The 21,524-nt window shown below is 37.7% G+C and overlaps 3 protein-coding genes across 7 annotated transcripts in view; 2 read left to right on the forward strand and 1 right to left on the reverse strand.

The window, feature by feature from the left end:
* The window catches only part of TTBK2 (tau tubulin kinase 2), a 67,289-nt gene extending 58,917 nt beyond the window's left edge, over nt 1–8,372 (forward strand). For all 4 annotated transcript variants that reach the window (XM_026671052.2, XM_087951658.1, XM_087951657.1 and 1 more), the window contains one exon: nt 517–8,372. In XM_026671052.2, the coding sequence (XP_026526837.2) occupies nt 517–985 (469 nt within the window). In that variant the 3' untranslated portion in view covers nt 986–8,372. The remainder of the gene's footprint in view (nt 1–516) is intronic.
* Nucleotides 8,373–14,271: 5,899 nt separating this feature from the next.
* LOC113414264 (uncharacterized) lies at nt 14,272–19,188 on the reverse strand. The gene is made up of 2 exons (XM_026671051.2): nt 18,304–19,188; nt 14,272–15,175 (listed from the first exon to the last, which is right to left on the reverse strand). The coding sequence occupies exons 1-2, from the start codon at nt 18,752–18,754 to the stop codon at nt 14,526–14,528; spliced, it is 1,101 nt and encodes a 366-aa protein (XP_026526836.1). The 5' UTR covers nt 18,755–19,188; the 3' UTR covers nt 14,272–14,525.
* A 313-nt stretch (nt 19,189–19,501) lies between these two features.
* The window catches only part of CDAN1 (codanin 1), a 34,864-nt gene continuing 32,841 nt past the window's right edge, over nt 19,502–21,524 (forward strand). For both annotated transcript variants that reach the window (XR_003371152.2, XM_026671049.2), the window contains exon 1: nt 19,502–19,634. Coding sequence is in view for 1 of the 2 variants with exons in the window: in XM_026671049.2 (XP_026526834.2) it covers nt 19,542–19,634 (93 nt within the window). In the remaining variant the exon portion in view is untranslated. The remainder of the gene's footprint in view (nt 19,635–21,524) is intronic.

Consider the following 21,524-nt stretch of genomic DNA (forward strand, 5'->3'; position numbering starts at 1 on the left):
ATCTGGAACACTTGAATAGTGGGAGCTAAGAGGGGTGCTGTTCCACAGGGCATGAACCAACGGAGAAGGAACGCTTCCTTGTTCCCACAAGATGACAGCATTTAGCTAAAGGGATTTGGAGCATATTCACTCTGACCAAGCACATTAGAGTAGCCAGAAACAGTCGGAAACTTGAAGGGCTTTACAGATGGTGACCAAACTTTGAATTTCATCCAGAAGCTAACTAGTAGCCAGTGCAGCTCATAAAGCAGCAATGGCACATGGACATAACAAGGATCTCTATTACTCCTTGTGCACTGCATTTTAGATCAGCTGTAGCTTCTGAATTGTCTTCAAGGCGGCCCTATGTAAAGAGAATTGCAGTAATCCAGTTGTGAATTGACTGTTAATGTAATGTAAATATTTTAAAGCCTACCTATAAGTTGAACATGGAAATACATAAAATATATGTAATATAACATATCCTGCATTAAAGAACAGAATGCAGAAATGACAAATTTCTTCTTTCTTTTCAAGGTTGCGGAGGTACAAAGTGCTAGGAAGTAGCAGTTCTGATTCAGACCTGATCTCCCGTCTGGCTCAGATCCTTCAGAATGGATCTCAAAAACCACGAAGCCCTTCACAGTCTAAGAGTCCAGGATCTCCACATAGCCCCAAGACTCCACCCAAAAGCCCAGTCATTCCCAGACGCAGTCCCAGTGCCTCCCCTAGGAGCTCTTCTCTGCCCCGTACTGCCAGTTCTTCACCATCTCGGGGTGGAAGGCCACATCATGAGCAGAGAAGTTCATCCCCACATCTTGGAAGGAGTAAATCGCCTCCTAGTCTTTCAGGTTCTTCATCTTCCAGGAGATCCTGTCAACAAGAGCACTGCTACAACAAATCTAGCAAAAACGGTCTGAAAGGATCTAGTACCTCTTGCCATCACTCTTCTAGCATTAAACCTCCCACTGGGAAGAACAAATCAGCCAGTAAACTTAGCAGATAGGAACTGAATCTTGTCAGGTGTCAACCCCCCTCTCCATTCAATCTAATGCATGTTGTGTCTGTGTACTATGTATTTTAAAAAAACGGGACCGCCTTCAAAGATTAGCATTTATCCTGACTTTCAGAGAAAAACAACTTTTAAGATGAATTATTTATATGGCTCACTTTGTATAGGAGTGGCCAGGCATTGCCCAGGAAAGGGCAGCAAGCAGATCAGGGAAGCTGGAGAGTGGAGATGGAACAGCCAGAAAGTCCATCTGGAATCACATTGTTTGGGAGATTAGTGTTCTAATATGATTTTTCTTTCCTTTTTATTTATTAAAACAATAAGCTGACTCTAGATTTTCATCAAGGAAAATTATAACACCTGAAAGAAATGTACTGGGACACTGCTATGTTCACTGCTATGCTTGAGATCAGCTGCTATGTTTTTAAAGATTTTAAAAAGCACATTATTTGAGTCAGAAAAATTCTACAAAGTCTTCTGTGTAATATTGGCCTTTTTCACAATTTCACTTTGTCCATTGCCCACATTCCTTGTTGATTGATAATTATCTAATTGAAAGAAAAAAGTATTTATATAATTGCACAGGATTACAACCCTGTATTTTAAGAGCTTGAGGTAACAATGTGTACTTATATTTACAGATCCCAAAGCTTCTGTTATGCATTTGGGTTCTGATCCATTTGATTACTTAACTGTTTATTAATTTTTAGGGCCAGTTCCAGTTATAAAATAAAAGTCAGATAATCTTAAATTATGGTAGAAATACAAAGGGTTTGGGATCATGTAACATCTTTATAGTTACATTAGAATGCAATTACTTCTCAGGGCATCACTGAGACAGCCAGTGTAAAACTTAACTAGAATTTTTTATCCTTTATGAAATTATTCACTTAACCTTACTATAATGTTAATCTCCAGTGTTATAAACTGAAGAAGTGAAATGTTTACACATTTAAACTTGAAACTTCATCCTTAATCTAGAAGAAAATTGAAGCTCTAAATTTCTTCATAAAGGTGACTGAAGTATGCTAGAGAAAATTAGCAGATCCTTTATTTTCTCTAGGAGTTACCACTTGGTAGGATAAGGTTACAGGACTGTGTTTGAAATGTTAAAAGTCTCTAATCCTATATTGTATAGAAAAAATAGTATGCACATTTCCCAATATGTACAGAGCCAATACCTGACCAATAGTGCTATATCTATGAAAGCATCCTCTTGATTTTGCCATAGTGTAGATATACATGGTAGATTCCCTCCCACTTCCTCCAAAATATGCTTGATTTGAAATATGGAAAAGAGGACATTAAAACTTGTGTTTAAAGGTAGTCTTCCATTGCTCCAAAATATTACCTACTGAATTAGATTGGCAAATTCTAGTTTTCCCAAACATAGGTGTGATTGATTTAGATTGCTAGATTCAGAAATCAGTGATGGAATGGAATACAATGCAGTGTGTAAAGTAAGTATGACCAGTTCTTTAAATGGAGATCTGGATTAGAAGAAGCTAAATATAAGAGGAACTTTGGTAATTACTGATCTGCTTGTTGTAGTCATCATACGCCTTAGCCAGCATAAATTATTTTTAATGTTATTTTATTTGCTGCCAAAATTGTAACTCTGGATAAAAAAAGGGAACATTTTCTCTGTGAGCTAACACATTTCTAATGCTGCATTGAAGCTGCACTGAATTCTCTTGTTCTGTCAGAATGTGTTGGAAATTTTTTACTCTTAAATATGTATTTTTCCCCATAAGTAATGTAGCACAGTGTGGAATTGTAGCCTCATTCAGGTTTCAAGCACTACAGAGGGAGTGCACTATCTGGAGCATATTTGCTATACTTTGAGAAACTGAATGATTTAAAAGATCTGTTGTATTATATTGTATAATAGGTGCTATGCCAATAATTGCATGTTCTTATAGTAAGTAATATATTATAAATATTTATAAATATATACATACATACACATATATGCTTCTATATACTTTCCTGATTTTCCATTACATTTGTAAAATTATGGACCACAGATCATGCTGTATTTTTTTCAGTTATGTGCCTGAATTATATACCCTTGGCCTTGCTATTCCTGTTTGCTGGCATGCACAAAGCTGAATATTTTTCATGCTCAGTTCAGAACAGAAAGAGTACTCAAAATGGAGTTGCTCAGCAATTCAGTGTTTCGTATCAGCATTGACAATTCACTTTTACCATTCTGAATAAAATGGAAGGACTTTGAGAAACGATGTGTTTAATAGCCAAGGTCAGTGTAGGGTCTTGATTTTCTCTTTTCATCCTCTTTCTGTATCTTTCTAATCCCTTATGAGAACTTTTTCTGTTAAAGTGTTTGTCATGATACTGTTGGTGATAAATAGATATGTATGATATAAAAAAGTCAAGACTTTCTCTTCATCTTGCTTTGCCAGCTTTTACCCCGTTCTCTACTTACTGCAGCAATGCAAGGACTCTCTCTTTAGGTTACTGACAGTAAAAAAGTCAATTTTTAAAAAACATTTATCAGCTCTATAGACATACATTCAGCCAAGCACGTTATTCCAATAAGGTGCTTGAAATATTCTACACGTTCAGCTCTTTTCCAATAAGTGCTTCCATGGAATATATTGTGAAGCTGTATAATTTGAGTTGATATAAAAAACAACACAGCTATATGATTTCTTTATTATAATTCCTTTTTTGGGGATTGATCTGGTTTCTCAAGTCCAACTTTAAAAATCCTTCCTTTACATATAACCATTTTTAAATTATTTGAAAAATCTGCAAGGATTTTTAAAAATATATATATATTTTACATTACACCTAAGGAATAATATTTCTAGAAAGTCCCTGGAGGAATTTCTTCATAAATATGTCCAGAGCATCAGTATTGTAAGAACAGTTTCCCTTGCATGTATGGAGATGCATATCCCAAAGATTTATTTTCATGCTTTGCTGTCAGGGACAAAACAATATCTATTCTATGCATTAACAAAAGAATGTTGTAGAACTATTATACATTTCTCTAACAAATGGTATGTGTATCCCAATATTACCGTAATGTTCACATTCTTTTATGTTAAAATCATTTGTATTTCTTTCCATGTTATAGAAATGCAAGGAGGCATGTTCCAGACTAAATGGTCATTGTGGAAAGCACAGGTTAATGTCAATGTGTTTTTTAATGTATTGAGTGGGTTCACTTCTTAGGTTATCATTCTGCCAAAACATAACCTAATAGTTATTAGAAAACCAATGGTTTACTAACAGAGCTTTAAATTATTGTAATAGACTACTATCATCACGCCTTTCTGTAGTAATCAATGATTTTGTTACTAATGTGCATTGTTCTTTCCGCAACATTTACTGCTTCAGGAAGCAAACCAAAAAAGTATTGTGAGTTAATCTAGATTACAATCCCTTTAGTTAATAAAATAATTGTGCTCGTAACTTTGAGAAAGAATGTATTAATCTAGTTTGCCTTGAATAGTAAGTTTCAAGATTAATATGTTAGTAAAAGACAAGACAAATAATATGCATGGTTTAATCTGAATAAGCAAGTCCTGCCCTCCACAGCTTGAGCCAGAATAAGAAATGTTATTTTTTATTCTTTCTGTAGAATTCATAGAACATTTAGCCAATTAAACTCAGTAAGAGCACCATCTACCTTCATGCAGACCTGCTCTGTTCTATGAATAGCCAGATGTTGATATACTGGCTTTGGCACTGTTGCCGCCGTGCTGAAAGGTTACTGCTTTAGGGATCCACATTATACTGGGGTTTTAGCAAGAATTAAAAAAAAAAAACATTCCTGCCAGACTGTTGAGGGTTGGTTGGGGATGGTGGCATATTTTTTAGAATTAAAGGTACTTTGCAGGCACATTAATCCTTATATCGTATTACTGTCTGTAATGTATATGTACTGCACGGAACCAAAAACAGCTGAAACTTACCATCTGTATTGTCTTTGTAGGCAAATGCATACTCTTAGAACGAAACAAACAGATATGTTTACATTTGCATCAGAGATAATTTGTCCATTTATATTGTATTTGTATCAAAAACATGGAGCTCCAACTGTAGTCTTCTTTGCTTAGATTTCTTAAAAGTCAAGGAAATGCCGTGACATTTTGTTTTTGATAGTATTGAAAAGTTAAATTTGGTTGGCCATCTTTCTCTTCAAGTAGGACTGCTCTAATCAGAGCTATAGGTCTTTGCTTTTAGAGTTTGGATAAATGTAGTTCTCTAATAGCTCAGTTGTTTCCTGCAATAAATATAAACAATATAAACAATGCCAGCTGTCTATTCTGTAATAGTAATCCGTTTATATAAAAGCAGTTTCAAAAGACAAAGGACAATAATTTTAATATATGGATACTAAATGATATAGAATATATACTTTTTAAGACCCTTAAAAGTGAAAGAGTGCCTGCATTTTTCAAAATCTATCCATCTTAAAATATTACACGTTATCTTTTTCTGCTGCAAGTAAAATATCTTAATGTGGAAAAATAAGGACAACTGGTTTATATTTTAGAGGGAAAAATATTTTTACATACAATTTAGGATGGAAAATTTGGATGGTTAATCTTAGCTGGTATGTTGCCAACTATGCTATGCTAGCTATGCTATCTTCTCTAGTTACAATCATTTAATGTTTAACATTAGGGTTAATTCAGACTTTTGTTTAGGTAGTATTCTAGTGCCAGTTTTGCTCAGAGAATGGATCCTCTGACCATCCTGTCTTAAGGGGTGATCAGTTACAAGAGCACGTTTAATTCAGCTGTAAGAGAATCCAACTTGATGTCCGTTCCCTGCTGTCTTTTCTTTTAGTGTACCGTGAATTTTGCTGCTGAGGTGTGGAGGGGTGAGGACATTCCTACATTAGACAAGTCATGAGGAAAACATGCAGATTCTAAGAACTGCATTAACACCTCAGAGACAACTTGAATGAATGAGATCCCATGTCTATAATATATTGTCTGATTTGTTTATGAGTCATGACTAATAATAGCTAATAGATACTTCCCTAAATTGATTGAGTACTCAACTAGATGATCTGACTGCACAATCTCTTCTGTTACTGTATATTAAATATGAAACAAAACACTAGATTTCGTGCTTATTGTTCTTGTTTATATAAACTTTTTGCTTTACCAAGTATTTCTTTCAAGGGAAACAGGTTAAGGAGATAGGTGGGCCCAGTCCTCAAATCAGATGTATGGAGACGTTTGTTAGTCTGCATGCATTTGAACAACCAGTTGACTAATAATGTTCATATGAACAGAAATATACATGTAACATTGGTTTTTCTACAGTTTTGCATTCTATTTCAGAAAAACTTTTCCCTTCTGTAATCCCTCAAAATAGTTTTTTAAACAGAAAACAAATTGAAACCAAATTGTAATAACTTTTATTATAAAATGATAATTGAGTGTGTCACCTATTTCATACTCATTCATATAATTATAATGCAATAGGCTGTATGTTGAGAGAAAGAAACAATGAGAACTACTATCTGGTCTTATTTTAAAAAAAATTAGTGATCACTTCATTACTCCAATACTATTAATTGTGTTCTATCGTTGTAGTAACACTAATAATGGTAACCCTTAAAACTAGAAAAAAAATAATGGCAAACCCCTTGAAAAATTTTTAATTTAACTTCTGTGGTTGTTTAGATGAGCAAGTTTTTATGAACACAGTTCAGCTTGCTTATAGACAGTTCAAAGAAATGTATTCCTTTTCTACTGCAATAATTTATCACAAGGACATTTTAAATGTAGAAAGCACTATGATGGGATACAGAAAGAATCTGTGTAATGATATACTCCTTTATATCTCAAAATTTCACACAATTCTCTATGCTCAGGTTACAGTTCAAAATACTTGTTTTTGCTAGTAAAAGGAGCCTATTATCACACTTTAACTGGAGTGATCATTTGAAAAGAAATTTCTTCAAAACTTATCAAAATATGTGAATTTTTAAATTTATTTCTTAGATCATAAACAGGAACCTTGCTTTGATAATTTTTAGCTTTTGTTCATCTTAAATTTCAGCCTTTTGCCTTAATTTTCCACTGGGAATATTGGGTTAGGTCCAGACTGTTATTTGCCAGGAGGACTGCCCCAAAATTGAATAATGCAGTATACTCTTTCTGTTGGAAAAAGGGAGAAAGCAAAAGAAGATTGGAGGTCAGATAGAATATTACAGGAAGAGAAGAATTAGTGAAGATTCCCTTCTCCCCATTTATTCTTCAGAAAGGAAAAACAAACTAATGAGGATAATGCCTCATCCCACTAAGTTGTGGCTTCTCAACTTGGCATAAATTAGCACCAAAAAAAATTCCTATTAAAGTGATTGAAAGAATGAATTAAGAAAACAAAAGGTTGATTTGGTTAGATTCTTTTCTTAAAACCTGGAAGACACACTGTATAGTGCTAAAACAAGTATCTCTCCCCTGTATATAGTTGCTGTTGCTAGGTAGAAATAATTTTCAGGGGCCAAGAATATGGATTGCCCTTTCCATCCTGGAGCAGAACAGGGAACACATAAATAGTCCATTGGGACTATTGCTGAATTGTGTCTATGTCTAGTGTGCTCATATTCAAATATTTCATTTCAGTTTGGCATAAAATGGGAGCCACTGAGCTCTTCCCATTTCTCTTTCATTTGCAAAATAACAGCTTAGGCCTCAGATTTGAGGTGTTTCAGCTATCTGGACCACTACAAAGGAGAGTAATATTAATGCTGTGCTGACAGGTAAAAGCTTGCCTTAAAAAGGACCTGTTACACAGCTTGGATTCTCTAGAACAGAATTATGCATTTAAATGGTTCTCTAATCTCCGGTTGCATGTTGTTCCTCAGTGATCAGAAAGCGAATATCTAAATATTTCCCTTTATTAGTGAATTATTCATGGCCTGTTATGTTTTGCCTTCTTGCAAAAAAACAAAACAAAATTAAATTAAATTTCAAAGCCAGGTATGACCATATTAATTTGAAAACTCTCAACAGTCTGACTTTTGTTTTAAATTTAAAAGGCCATCCATTATTTATTCAGAAAATACTTACTATTTCAAGGATAATACAATGAATTGAGATAAAAACATATTCTGGAGAGGTAACTTAGTAGCCTCAAGAATTTCAAACTTTTCTTTCCTTGTGTTCAGAGTTCAGATTAGATGTTTTACTATTTTTGCTCAGTCATTCAGAACAAGGTATTGACATAGTGTCTTTATAATGCTCATTTGTACATAAAGATGTAGTAATTTATTTTACCCCATTTGTATCATATCAAGTTTTTGTAAATGTTTTGAGTTCTGTTTTTAAATTATTTTGTATTTTATTTTTATAAACTGGTTCTAAATAAAAATCATTCAGCATGCAAACAACATTGACTAAATTTGTCAGTTTATTTTTAATGGAACTCAACTAAAAATAGTTTTGGATATAATGTAAATTGGAACAAGCTATGAAAAACAGTATCTTTTCCTCTCTGGAAAATGGAACTTTGGTGTTGAAAAGAGGAATGCAGATCTGTGAAAGATCAGCTTTGAAATGTTAATAATTAATGCAGCATTTTAATATTTTCTACAGTGATGAAATAAATATGGATAAATATGGATGTTTTTCTGCTTGCTCTATTTCTTGTTAGCACATTCAACCAGTTACTGTTGGGTTCATCATCTTCAGAGGTTCTGACCAGTTCTGGAGAACTGGTAGCGGAAATTTTGAGTAGTTAGGAGAACCGGCAAATACCACCTCTGACTGGCCCCGCCCCCATCTATGATCAGCTGGGTCTTCTTTTGTTGCCCTGCACAGGAGAACGGAGCTGAAAAGCAGGTTAGTGGAGTGGGGAGGGTATAGGGATTTTGCAGTAACCTTCCCCAGGAGTGGGGAGGGAACTGAGATTTTACAGTATCCTTCCCCTGCCACGCCCACCAAGCCACGCCCACAGAACTGGTAGTAAAAAAAATTTGAATCCCACCAGTGATCATGTTGCTATTAACGGAGCTTGAATGTACAGGTAGTCCTCGATTTACAATACAATTGAGCTCAAAATTTCAGTTGCTAAGCAAGATAGTTGTTAGGTTTTGCCCCATTTTACTTTCATTGCCACCATCGTTAAGTGAATCACTGCAGTTTTTAAGTTAGTAACACAGTTGTTAAGTGAATCTGGCTTCCCCAGTGACTTGCCTTGTCAGAAGGCCACAAAAGATGATCAGATGACTGCAACCGTGATGATCCCATGATGGCTGTACACTGCAACCATCATAAATATGAATCTATTTCCAAGCATCTGAATTTTGATCACATGACCATGGGGATATGGCAACAATCATAAATGTGAAAAACAATCCTGAGTCACTTTTTCCAGTACCATTGTAACTTTGGTCACTAAATGAGCTGTTGCAAGTTGAGGATTGCCTGTATTTTGCTTCTTAAAATGTTTTAGAATGCAGTCTCATTCCCATAAAATAAATACAAATCAGATGAATATTAGTATTATATTTGTTTTTTTAAAACATCAAAGTTTATTTTAAATCTAGGGAATCAGAAAATCAGAATCAAAAGTATTTAGATATATAAATATACAATTAATTGATAGATATTTCCTATTTTAGCAACAAATAAGTATGATTATATTTCTGTGTAATGTACTGTTATTTTGGACACGAGTAGTTATGAATAAGGTTCCTAAGCATTGTCAGGTTGTGTAGTACATCAGGTTTCTGCTGTAAAAATGTTCCTGTTTAATCATTATTCACACATTTCTCACATTATATAATCTATCCATGAAAGTGAAAAATAAATAGGGCCAGGATAACAGTAACAAGTTAACCTATTTGACAAAACAACTGTTTATGTCAGTAGGTCACCATGACCTAGTGTTACCTTAGGAAAGGTCACACTCTCTTTGCAATATTTGAATCACCGTCTATACCTGTATTGAATTGTTCAGTGTAGACCAGCCACTTAACTACAGTGGTGTGCAAGAAGTGAACCTTGTATGAGAGCAAGATGCCAACTCTGTTTCTATACTTAATTTGGCAACACTCTGAGTAGCAAAGGTTTAAACACTTCATCTTCCATTATTAGCAATGTTCTACTGTATATTATATAGCAAAACTAATCTCTGTAAATAAATAAGTGAACATATTGTAGATCTCAGACCAGATATGGCAACATGTGGCAGAAACTTTAACTCCCCACAACATCATATTTTATGGTGGCATAAAGAATAGACTAGAATATATAAAGAAATTCACTACTACAAATAGGAAACATTTCTTACCACACTTATATGCTGATCGTTTACTAGGGTCAAATTTCTTAAGTGTTCATGATTAATGGTTTGTGTGTGGTGGTCATAATTCTTTCAGAAGATGGGATACGCTATACTGCAACCCTAATTTATGCTTCAAACCTGAATGATTTCAGTCAAGACCCAAGAGTAGACTTCTTTGGCTCTGACACTAGTCTATAGTTAAAAATTGTAACTAATATTTTAATATTAATAAAAGTACAACCTTCTACAATGTTGCATATGTATGTATGCATGTGGAAATGTTTACATACATACTGTATGTGTATGTATGTAAATGTTTACACACACATACACACCATAGTGTAAAAGTAAATTTGTATTTATTAATGTTAAAATTAATTAGAGTAAATCATTTCACCTTTGAGACCAGGGGGGTGTACCCGTGGCAACTTTTAAGACTTGTGGACTTCAAGATGGCTGGCTGCGGAACTCTGGGAGTTGAAGTCCACAAGTCTTAAAATTGTCAAGCTAGGACATCCCTGTTTTAGCCTATCTAACGAAATACTTACAATTAGCAAGGAGAGGACAAGAAAAATTCATAGGAAGGGTACAGGACAGATGTTATTTATGCTACATTTTTTCTGGTAAAGTATTTGGAATATTTTCTTGTTCATTATACTTGCCACATTAAAGCACTTTTCTAAAAATATCTGTATAGAATCAACTCCATCTTGAAGATTTAAACTGGTGTGGTTTGTAGGCTGTTTCAGTATGATTGAAAAATTGCATATTTTATGATAAAAATACTTTGAAGGACAGTTAAAGGAATCAGTTTAAATAATATATACTTTGAGGCAAAGCATATTATCAGAGGATTTCTGAAGCCTCCAATAATAATTGGCCTCAATTGCTGTACCCAAAGCAAAGATAGCTTAATTAATAGGAATACCACTTATCTCAGAATGCTGCCAATTACAGCTTCTTTCTATTGAAATGGAAACTTAAGAATCCAGTGCTAATATGAATAAAGGTTCCAGTTGAATCCATATATATCAAATCATTATGTGAAAATTAACACAAAAATTTGCTGTATATTTTAGGCTGGCCCAAAAAGGATTAGACTTAGAAATCAACCTATGTAAATACAGTATATTTTCTGGCTTTAATAGATAATTATAGTGGATAGCTACTTTTTTTTGTTATTGAGTTCTGAATTGCAAGGTCATTCTATTTCATTCTAATTCTATTTTCAGGGATGTTATTACAGCACTTACCTTTCATGAAAGAATAGTAATATTTTTTCCCTTCCGTTCAATTTTGTCCAATTCTTGGGATCTATTCAGACAAAGCTCTGAAATTTTCTTGGCAAAAGTTTTCACAAGTGGTTTGCCATTGCCTCCTTCCAAGGGTTGAGAGAAAGTGATTGGTCCAAGGTCACCCTGCTGGGTCCATGCCCAAGCAGGACAAGAATTCCTGGTCTCCTGGTTTCTAGCCTGATAACTTAATCATTATACCAAGCTGGCTGTCAGTAGTAATAATAATGGGCCACAAAATACATTTTCTCAACTTGAACATTTGAAGATTTATAATGTATTTTTTCCTAATTGTTCAAAGACTGATTTGATTTGTGATTACAACAAAAAATATAAATAGTATAATGCTATTGTGTAACCTGTATCCAAACCTGAGGATGACTATGTATGCATGCACTGTTAAAAATTCCTTATACTTCAAAGAAATTGTCTTTGATTAAAAATCAGTGTTTTAAAGATGATTGTATTATCCATAAACATCCAATTGTTTTAATATCGGTATGAAGCAATTTGAAATGAGTTATGTCTATATGAGACTAATGCATTAAAATTCTTATTTGCTATAAGAGGCCTAAACGTATCAAAACAGAACACTTGAGATGGAAAAGACAATGTAACTAAACTATCAGATGCTGCCCAGAAGAGTGGTAGCCTTTTCACAGTATTTGAAATATTTTATAGACAAGCAACAATAGTTGAATATACATGCTTATCCCCTGTGATTCTTCACAATATTTAAACTAGATCAATATCTCTAGAAGTGCCTTAATGCTGAAATTTCTTAATTTGTTTCTAAATTCTCATTCAGTTCTGTGAATCTGGCAGAAGACACCCAGCTTATTAGTATCTATAAGGCAGGCTAACCTACATTGCCTTACAAATGTTTACCATACTATTTAAGATTTAACATCTTCTTTATCTTTATGGAGGCCCCCCAATATAATTCATATTGAAATAAAGTGCTTTGTGCAAAGACCTCTATAAAGACTTTTATAATATACTGCTTTTTACCCAGACTTCAGTATATTAGAGCACAAGCACAAAGACCAGTGTGGAATGGAACAACTTATATGCAGTAGAGCCTTGAAAAGATGTTATTATTTTTAATTTAGTACTTTAAAATGAAACTGTCAAATTTGAATATTTTCAAGGTAAAACATAAGCGTATAGAACATATCCTTCTTGGAGTGATGCACTTTTTTTAAAAAAAGTTCTCTGCTGTAACAGGACTATCAGGATATCAAGACCCTTTTTTTAACTAAAAAAAATCCTTATATGAATCAGGTACACTAAATGGTTTACATCTTAGAACTATTGAAATTTGTTTTAATGAAGGTTATTTTTAAAACTACCCCTCCACTTCACACACAAGCAAGGCTGATACCTTATACCAGGGGTGTCAAATTGGTGGCCTTGGGATGGGCGTGTCACGCACAGGCCATGCCCACCCCAGCTATGCAAAAAAATGTTGTGAAACATCATGTGATGGCAATGTGATGCCGTGAGTCTGACACCCATGCCTTATACACAGCTTGTTGACTAACCACTATGGTAAGTGCACAAAACATAAAGCACCTTGGATGCACAATTATCATCTTCCCTAGTGAAACTGATCAAATGATCAGGATCATGGGGTAATAGTCCTCAGCTGACACCACCATTTGTTTGTAGCTATAACGGTAGTGAAAAAAAAGCAACTTACAACCTGTCCTCTCACTTATGACTATTGCACCATCCTCATGGTCACATAATTAAAATCTGGCACTTGGCATGTATTTACAATGGTTGCAGTGTCCCAGGGTGATGTGATTGTCATTTGCGAACTTTCCAGCATCTGACAAATGAATATAAGTAACTGCTTAATGGCCACATTATTCAGTGATTTCCTTAACTGTGGCAAAAAAGGTTGAGAAATCAGGTGCAACTTACTTAACCACCATCTTGCTTAGCAGTGAAAATTTTGGTCCAACTTCTGCTCATAAGTTGAAGATTATCTGTATTGCAGGTGATTTGGACTGCCTTAACTTAAGAAAGGCTATTGAGCCCTGGATAAGCATATCTAAAATATTATATTTCAAAACTTATAGAGTGTTTACAGCATGGTGAATCAAATGTATTCCTACATGGACTTTTTCCCCCTAGAAAATAATTCTCCAAAATACTCTTGAGCTTTTTTTTTTTTTTTTGGGGGAGACAATTTTCCTTTTATTATACAACAAAAGGCAACCTTCCCATTACTGCATATTTTATGCGAAGTGTTTTGATGGGGAAGTTGTATTCTGAACAGTTGAGGCATGAGCAATAATGGAGGAATAATCAGGAAAAACTAGCAAGCACGTTGCTGGTGGTTTAGTACCTCAATTCATTTCTGGTGCTAGAACAGATAAGATCCATATTATATCTTATGGGAGCAGTACTACGCATCATTTAAAATAAGTTTTTTTTAACCAATTCACCATTTGGATCATTAAAAAAAGGTGTCTTATATGACATGTTTAGACCAGAAAAAATAAAGTTGCTGCTATCTCTTCATTCTTCTTTTGTTTTAAACTCAACATTAGAAATAGCAAGGTGTCAGGGTTTATTCCCTCTAAGTAAGTTGATATATGAGACATCAGCCAGGTAAATCCTAGTCACTCTTACTTGGAGGTTAACCAGACCAGGTACAGCAGGACCTATTTCTGAGTAAACATGTACCTACAGAACTGAGCTTTAAAATTTTTCCTTTATTTAATATTAAATATTGCTATATTGCCCCTCACAGTCAGTTGAATCAATTTGTAGCTAGTGTTGTTCCTCTTATGATACAGGCTTTCTGCACATAGGAATACTGGAGATCTCATACATTTAGCATTATCAGAAACAAATAGCCAGAGAAATCTGCTAGCCATGATGCAGTGCCGGAGCAGGGTACAGAATAGCTATTCAAATGTCACAGTTGCTTTACATGTATTCAAGTCTTACACATCTGCAAAACAGAAATAGTAACAGCCATTTGAATGCTCCTTCTTAATAGGTCTGTGCGGAGGCCGAGGAAATTCTGAAGGGCCTGGTTCTTGTGACGTAGAGCTGGAGCTGCAGCTGCTGCTTCTGCTGCTACTCCCAGCCACCGGTACCCTAACTCTGTCCTCGACTAAAGGGGACCCAGGACTCAGGTATCCTGCGGTGGTCTGGGTAGTGACAGTAGAAAAGGTAGTTGGACCAGCATTGTTTTTCACATAGACATTTTTTATAGCAACTAACGTATGTGTCATGACACTGAGGCTGTTGTTGAGATCTTGCATTCCTTGGTGTAGCAACCGAAGATTATGATTGATGCTATCAAACCCAGACTGAATGATATGCAGTTGATTCCGTTGGATCTGTAAGAGATCTTCTTCTGTAATTTCATTAGAGTCTGTCTGGGGTTGAGTTTTCGTTTTGGCTTTTACTTTTCCACAAGGTCCTCCATTCGATATCCCCAAAAAAGGGAGATGTTCCTGGCTAGGAGGAACAACTGCCATATCTTCTGAGCTTTCTTCTGGTTCCACTACTTTCACCACTATTTCTTCTTTTAGATTTATTTTCTCCACACACGATTGTTGGGATGGACCAGGATCATCTGTAAATCCTAAAAGTAAAAGCATAAAATGTTAATCTCTTTATTAATGGAATTCTTGACTATTAAGCCTGGATGTGACCAACAGATAAAAAGTGACTACAATCATTCTGAAATGTTGTAGTTTTCACTGGATATCTTTACTTACAACTGTAGTTCTAGTTTCAACTGGCAACATATTAATGAAAAGATCAACTGTAAATTGAATAGTGGCACAGAGAACGCTATTTTTAAAACAACACAATTTAACTGACAAGAGTACAGGGAAAAAACAAAAGTAAATATACTATATTATACAAAATACCTACTTGGGTTATTTACTGTACTTCCAAGAAATGAGAAAATGTTATGAGAAGAGCACTTCAAAGTGTTTATATATTAAAATGCATAAAAACCTTGTTTATGGTTTTTTGTTTATGCATACAAGATGAAAAATTTCTACATTATTGAAAAGGTTTTTATATCTTAAAATGCAAATATTTATTTTATTTTATTTTTAAAAGCTAATTAAATTTTAAAACTAATATGATGGTTTTAACATTGTGCACTAAAAACTAGGCTCAAAATTTCCTCCCTTTAAAATAATATTGTACAAAACTATGCAATTTTCCTACCTACAGAGTATTATGCCAAAGCTGTAAAGTGGTACAGAATTAAAGTCAGGCTAGAAACCAGGGAACTGTGAGTTCAAGTTCTGCCTTAGGTACAAAGCCAGCTGAGTAACACTCACTCTTAACCCCGGGCAGCAATGATAATCCATTTTTGAAATCCTGCCAAGAAAATTGCAAGGAATTGTTCCAGGTGGTTGCCAGAACTCAAACACTGACTGGAGGGCATTTTTTTTTTTAAAAAAATCAATGATTATGCAAAAAGATGCTGCATTAAGACAGAATGTGGATTTTGATGTAGTGTGCTTCTGTAAACCACCTACTCTAGTTGTGCCAAAAGTGACACCATATTATGTATGAATGTGTCTATTAGGTGTTGCGGGAAAGTGTTTTTAAACACAGCATTGTTGCAGAACAACACAGAATATGATGCATGCAACCAAATGTTATTCTCTGTGGAATAATACGAAGTACAGTATATCTCATTCAACATATCTCACTGACTGCTCCATTGATTAAATCTTGCAGGGTTATTAATAGCTCATAAGCAGTACATTGAAAAGTAGAGCAAAGATGCACTGCCACCCCCATTTCTAATTTAAAATATGAAGCCCCATATATGGGGAAACATAGTCTGGAATGCATCCTTAGATATTCCAGGATCAATGCACGTAGCCCTCAACTTACAACCATTTGTTTAGTGACTGTTCAAAATTACAACAGCATTGAAAAAAGTGACTTATGACTGTTTTTCACACTTACCATGTTGCAGCATCCTTCATGGTCATGTGATCAAAATTTGGATGCTTGGCAACTGGCATGTATTTATGATGGTTGCAATGTCCCAGGGTTATGTTATCACATCTTGTGAACTTCTGACAAGCAAACTCAATGCGGAAGCCAGATTCATTACTAACTTAACTGCAGTGATTTACTTAATAACTGTAGCAAGGACGGCTGTAAATTGGGGCAAAACTCATTTAACAACTGTCTTGCTTAGCAATGGAAATTTTGTACTCAATTGTGGCTTTAAGTTGAGGACTACCTGTACAATTGATGTTCAGTGTAAGAAAAGATTTCAGACTGCAGATTTAAAAAAAAAAATAGAAGTGGAGCCCAGTGCAGAAGAAACATTCTTACAAACTAAAGAAACTCCACTTAAAAGTTTGATTTAGCTGAATGATACTCATTATCCTTTTATAAAAAATATCTATTCTGAATTAATTTCAACTCTTATACATTTCACTGATACAATTTTCTTGGGGTAGGAGGGACATGTAGAGTCTTGGTACTAGTCATAAATAATGGGGAGTCAAAAATCCCTTAAGTTTATCCACTGCAAATCATCTAAAATCATACCAAGAGACGCTGAACTCTGTTCCAACCTAGCAATATTTCCTGAAAGGAAAGGAAAGGATATTGGCAACTGTCTTTGAAACTTTTCATTCTAAGCCTATGCAAGCAGGAATCTTCCAGTTTCTAATATTCTAACAATTGGCTCTGCAACTTATTCTGTACCTGTCCATTCAAAATTTTAGCAGAGTTTGAATTCCACAATCTATCTAAAGCAGTGGTTCCCAACCTTTTTTTCGCCCCGCACTCCTAAAGAAATTTCACTCGAACCTCGCACCCCCTGAAATTTAGACTTTAGGAACTACTGAACGCATTAAATATATGGTAGGATTGAATCTTTTCAGCTATGTATGTGACGGCCACTAAATAACGATACTTAACTCTAAAATGAAAACAAAGTTAATCCATTGCATAATAAATAAAAATGCCAACATATAGCCAATATCCTATTATTTACCTGGACTTTTCTCACCCCACCCCTGGAATATCGTCTCGCACCCCCAGGGGGTGCGAGCACCCCAGGTTGGGAACCCCTGATCTAAAGTTTCAATGTGTACTAAGAATATATTTCTGCTACAGTAAGTGAGAAATGTAAGCTACCCCACCTTTACTTTCTATTACTTTCTAGTTCATTTTAGAGAACTCAGCAGTAAAAACCAACCAACCAATAGATCATTCCAGGCCGTTTCATCTTCAGGTATTGCATGGAAAGTCGAACTACCTTGGAAAGAGCTCCCATCAATCAAAGTGAATTGGCAGGAGGCACTTTTTGCAATTCGGATACTCCTAATGTTCCTATCTATTTAAGGAATATTTATAGCATCAGCCTGGGAGCAATTCTTCAACCCAAAGGACCCCATTTCCAAGATGTTCTTGACCCACACGCAACTTTAGCCGCATACATTCAACGCAACGCCAACTGCTGCAGCGATGGGAGTTAGTTCTTATCCAAACGGCATCCAGCAGCTTTTCTTCCGGGCGTATCAAGAAGAGAAGCTGCGGGCTGCACCAATACTTAAAAGGGATGGCCAAGAGCGCTTCACGGTTCTCCTCCACGGCGGGGGAAAAAAAAAGCCCCGAATTAACGGGGGACGATTGTTGCCCGCGAAGGCGGTGGGGGAGAAAGGCAACCCCGCCGGACAAGGGAAGAGGCTGCGGTCCGGCGCCTTTGCAACTCACCCAGATCCGACACGGAGGAGGCTCTGGGCAGGTCCAGGGTGTCGATGCCCCCGACGATGGGCACAGGCTCGTTGGGGGCAGCCAGCCCCGAGGTATAGGATCGGAGGTGGTCGGGAGGCGAGGCGTCCTCGTTGCCCATCAGGAGGCCGAACGAGGCCGGGTGGGGGGCAACCCCGCCGGCGCCGTGGGTGACGCGGCAGAGTTTGCTCCGATCGCGGCGCTTCAGGTCCCGCCAGCGCTTTTTGAGGTCCTCCACCTCGCGAGGGCAAGCGGCCACCGGGTTCACTTTGTGCCGGATGAGCTCCCAGACTTTGCGCTTCTGACCCGGGGAGGCCCGGCCAGGCCCGGCCGCGAACAGCACCTGCTCGTGTTTCAACACTTGCTCGATCAGCACCTCCGTCTCCGCCTCGTTGAAATTGGCCTTGCGCCGCTTGGGCGAGTCTTCCGCCATCCTAAACCGCCAGCTGGAGGGTGGGGGTGGGAGAGGGGGCTGCTGCTGCTGCTGCTGCTCCCAGAATCCGCAATGGGGAAGAGGCCGCCCGCTTTTTTATCGCCGCCGCCGCCGCACCACCGGCTCTAGGCCAAACCCCGGGCCTCGCTCGGAAAGCAAATACCGCGCATGAGAGGAAAAGACGCGCAAACCCCCGGCGCAGGCGCCCCGCTTGTTGACATGGGAAGGGAGGGGGTGGGTGAGGCAACCCTGCTGCCGCGGACCTCCTTTGAGCCCGCCCCGCCGTGACCTCCAACCAATCCACAACTTCCAAAGCTTCGGCGCCTCCCAATGGGGATGTTTGCCGGGAAATGGCTTCGACTCCTCCACTCGTCCGTGCATTTCATTGCCCGCCCCTTTGCCCGGAGCCGAAGGGTTCTGGCCACGCCCCATCGTGCCTTTCAGCTTCAGGAGCCCGCGCGCTCTTTTATTTTTTGCCCCCCCCTCCCCCGAGAGTTACGATCCCGCCTTTCCGGAGAGGGGGAGGGGGCGGCGCCCTCTCAACCCAGCGCGTCCAGCGTCCCATCCGTCTCTTCCCCCCTCCCGCGCGCGCTCCTCACGTGCTGAGCAGTAACCCGGAGTTAGAAGGGAAAGCAGTCCCCGCCCCTTCTCCCTCCCTCCCTCCCTCCCTCTCCTTCTGCCTCGCTGCTGCTCAGGGCGGCTTCGGGGGGGCTGCAGCGAGGCGCGTTTTGCGCGCCTACCCCGAAAGGCTGCAGAAGCGGCGCCTCTAGTTTCTAGGCGGTGGGGGATGGCGGCTGCTTTGGAGCTGCTCTTGCGGGACGAGGTGGCAGCCGGCGCGGTGGTGCGGTGGCTGAAGTCGAGCCAGAGCTGCGCCGAAGAGGTAAAACGCGCAACCCGTTTTGGCGACAGGGACGCTTCTTGAAGTTAGCCCTCCGTGGGGCGGGAAGTTGGCTGGGGGGGGGGGGGCGGTGAAGTTTCTTCTCGCCTTCAAAAACCCCGAAAAGGAAGGCGGGAAAAAAGCAGGAATAGTCGCCTCGCGTTGCCTGTTAGGTGCTCCTCCTGCGCGGCCCTGGAGGTTACGGAGCAGGGCGCCTCTGGGGCCTCCATGATTGTGTGCGAATCCGGTCTTTATCTTGGGGGACCGCGTAATCCTGACCCCGAGATCCCGTGCACGCCTTCCCGCAATTTCCCTGACCTGTACATGCTTGCAGGTCAGGCTTGGCCGAGGGTCGGTGCTTTTGCAACCCATTCCTTGGGGGAGGGTACATTTCCCCCTTGAAATAAGGCTGGGAAAAGTCAGAGGAAACTTATTCCCAAGCAGATGCGCCCAGACTTCCAGATGTCATGAAAAACATATTTCATATGCGTCTACTGTCTTTTGCGCATGTGGGAATGAGTTCTTCACCAAAAAAAAAAAAAAAAAAAAAGTTTTGCCTGTTGCATGGCAAATCAAAACAGTCCAGGGATTACCTGAAAGGGAGAAAGCAGTGGCATTGTCTTCTCCTGTGCTGAGTCAAGTAACATTGTATCCAAAGCCAATCAAGTTACTTTGGCACCTGCAGCAGACAAAAAATAACAACTGTTGTATGTGAACTAGCAGAAGCAGTCACATCAGTCTAGTTTATCAGGAGCCAGTCTTAAATATAATCAAGGAATTACTGATCAAAGATCAGTTTTAATACGCTATCTAAGTCATCAGGAGATGGCCTAGGGCCCACAAGCACAATTCTCCTTAGGTATGAAAATTTATTAAGTGAAGAACTGTAGAATCCCTGAACTAAGCATAAAGAAGTCTTCTTTGTACCAGTTCACTCTTTAGGCTAGAGCATTAATGTTGGACATGCGTACTTGGTCTCTACACACACACATGCAATGTATGTGTCTTGCTTGGTCAATTTAAAGCAACATTACAGCCTAACTGCAAAAGTGTTTCCTATAACCAGTGAATAAATCAGTGTTCAGCAACTCCCAGTAATTGGAAAGCAAATTATACTGCCTTTATAAGCAGCTGTTTGAACTAATATTTTATTGTCCTTTTATTACACTGGTTATTGTGTGGGATATTTGAAAAAGGCTCTCTTGTGATTACAGTAATTAAATAGTGCATTGCTGATTAAAGCATTCTTGGTGTCATTCAAAAGATTGCCTATATGTTCAGTGCCTTTGTATTTTGGGTAGTGCATGGGAACTAATAAGATTTTTAATGCCATTTGTTGGTCTAGAGATGCTTAAGAAGTGCCAGTTAATTTTTTAATTTTAATTATTAAAGCTCCTATTGTTAAAACTAACAATAAAACAACTTAAAGGAAGTAGAAATAAAAGGAACTAAGGGCAAACCCAGATACACAAAATAAAGTCTGTAGGGACTGTCCCTTCTTTCCCCCATCCCCGGCCCATGTAGAACTACAATGCTGATCCAGCCCTCGAAGAAATCCAGTTTGACATCTGGGAGTAGATAATTAAAAAAAAACAACTGCTTAGTAAATTCTGATACAAAAATAGGGGAAGAAGGAATGTGGGTTGAAAAGCCATCATAATTTGCTATTATGTTTAATAATGCACAAACTGATTTGAATATAATTCAATATATAAAATATAATTGTCGTTACTTGAAATGCAAAACAGATTGTTCCTAGAAGACTTGATTTAGTAGTCTGAGAACTTTTTTAGACTGCTCTTAATTTGTTTTAATGCTGTTCAAAGGCAAAAGCTCATGGTCCATAGTGCAAAACATTTCTACACTACTATATATTATTATATAATCATGTCA

Source organism: Notechis scutatus, chromosome 1 (assembly GCF_049901735.1).
Source record: "Notechis scutatus isolate UNSWTSFEM ecotype Mainland chromosome 1, rNotScu1.2, whole genome shotgun sequence".
Taxonomy (NCBI): domain Eukaryota; kingdom Metazoa; phylum Chordata; class Lepidosauria; order Squamata; family Elapidae; genus Notechis; species Notechis scutatus.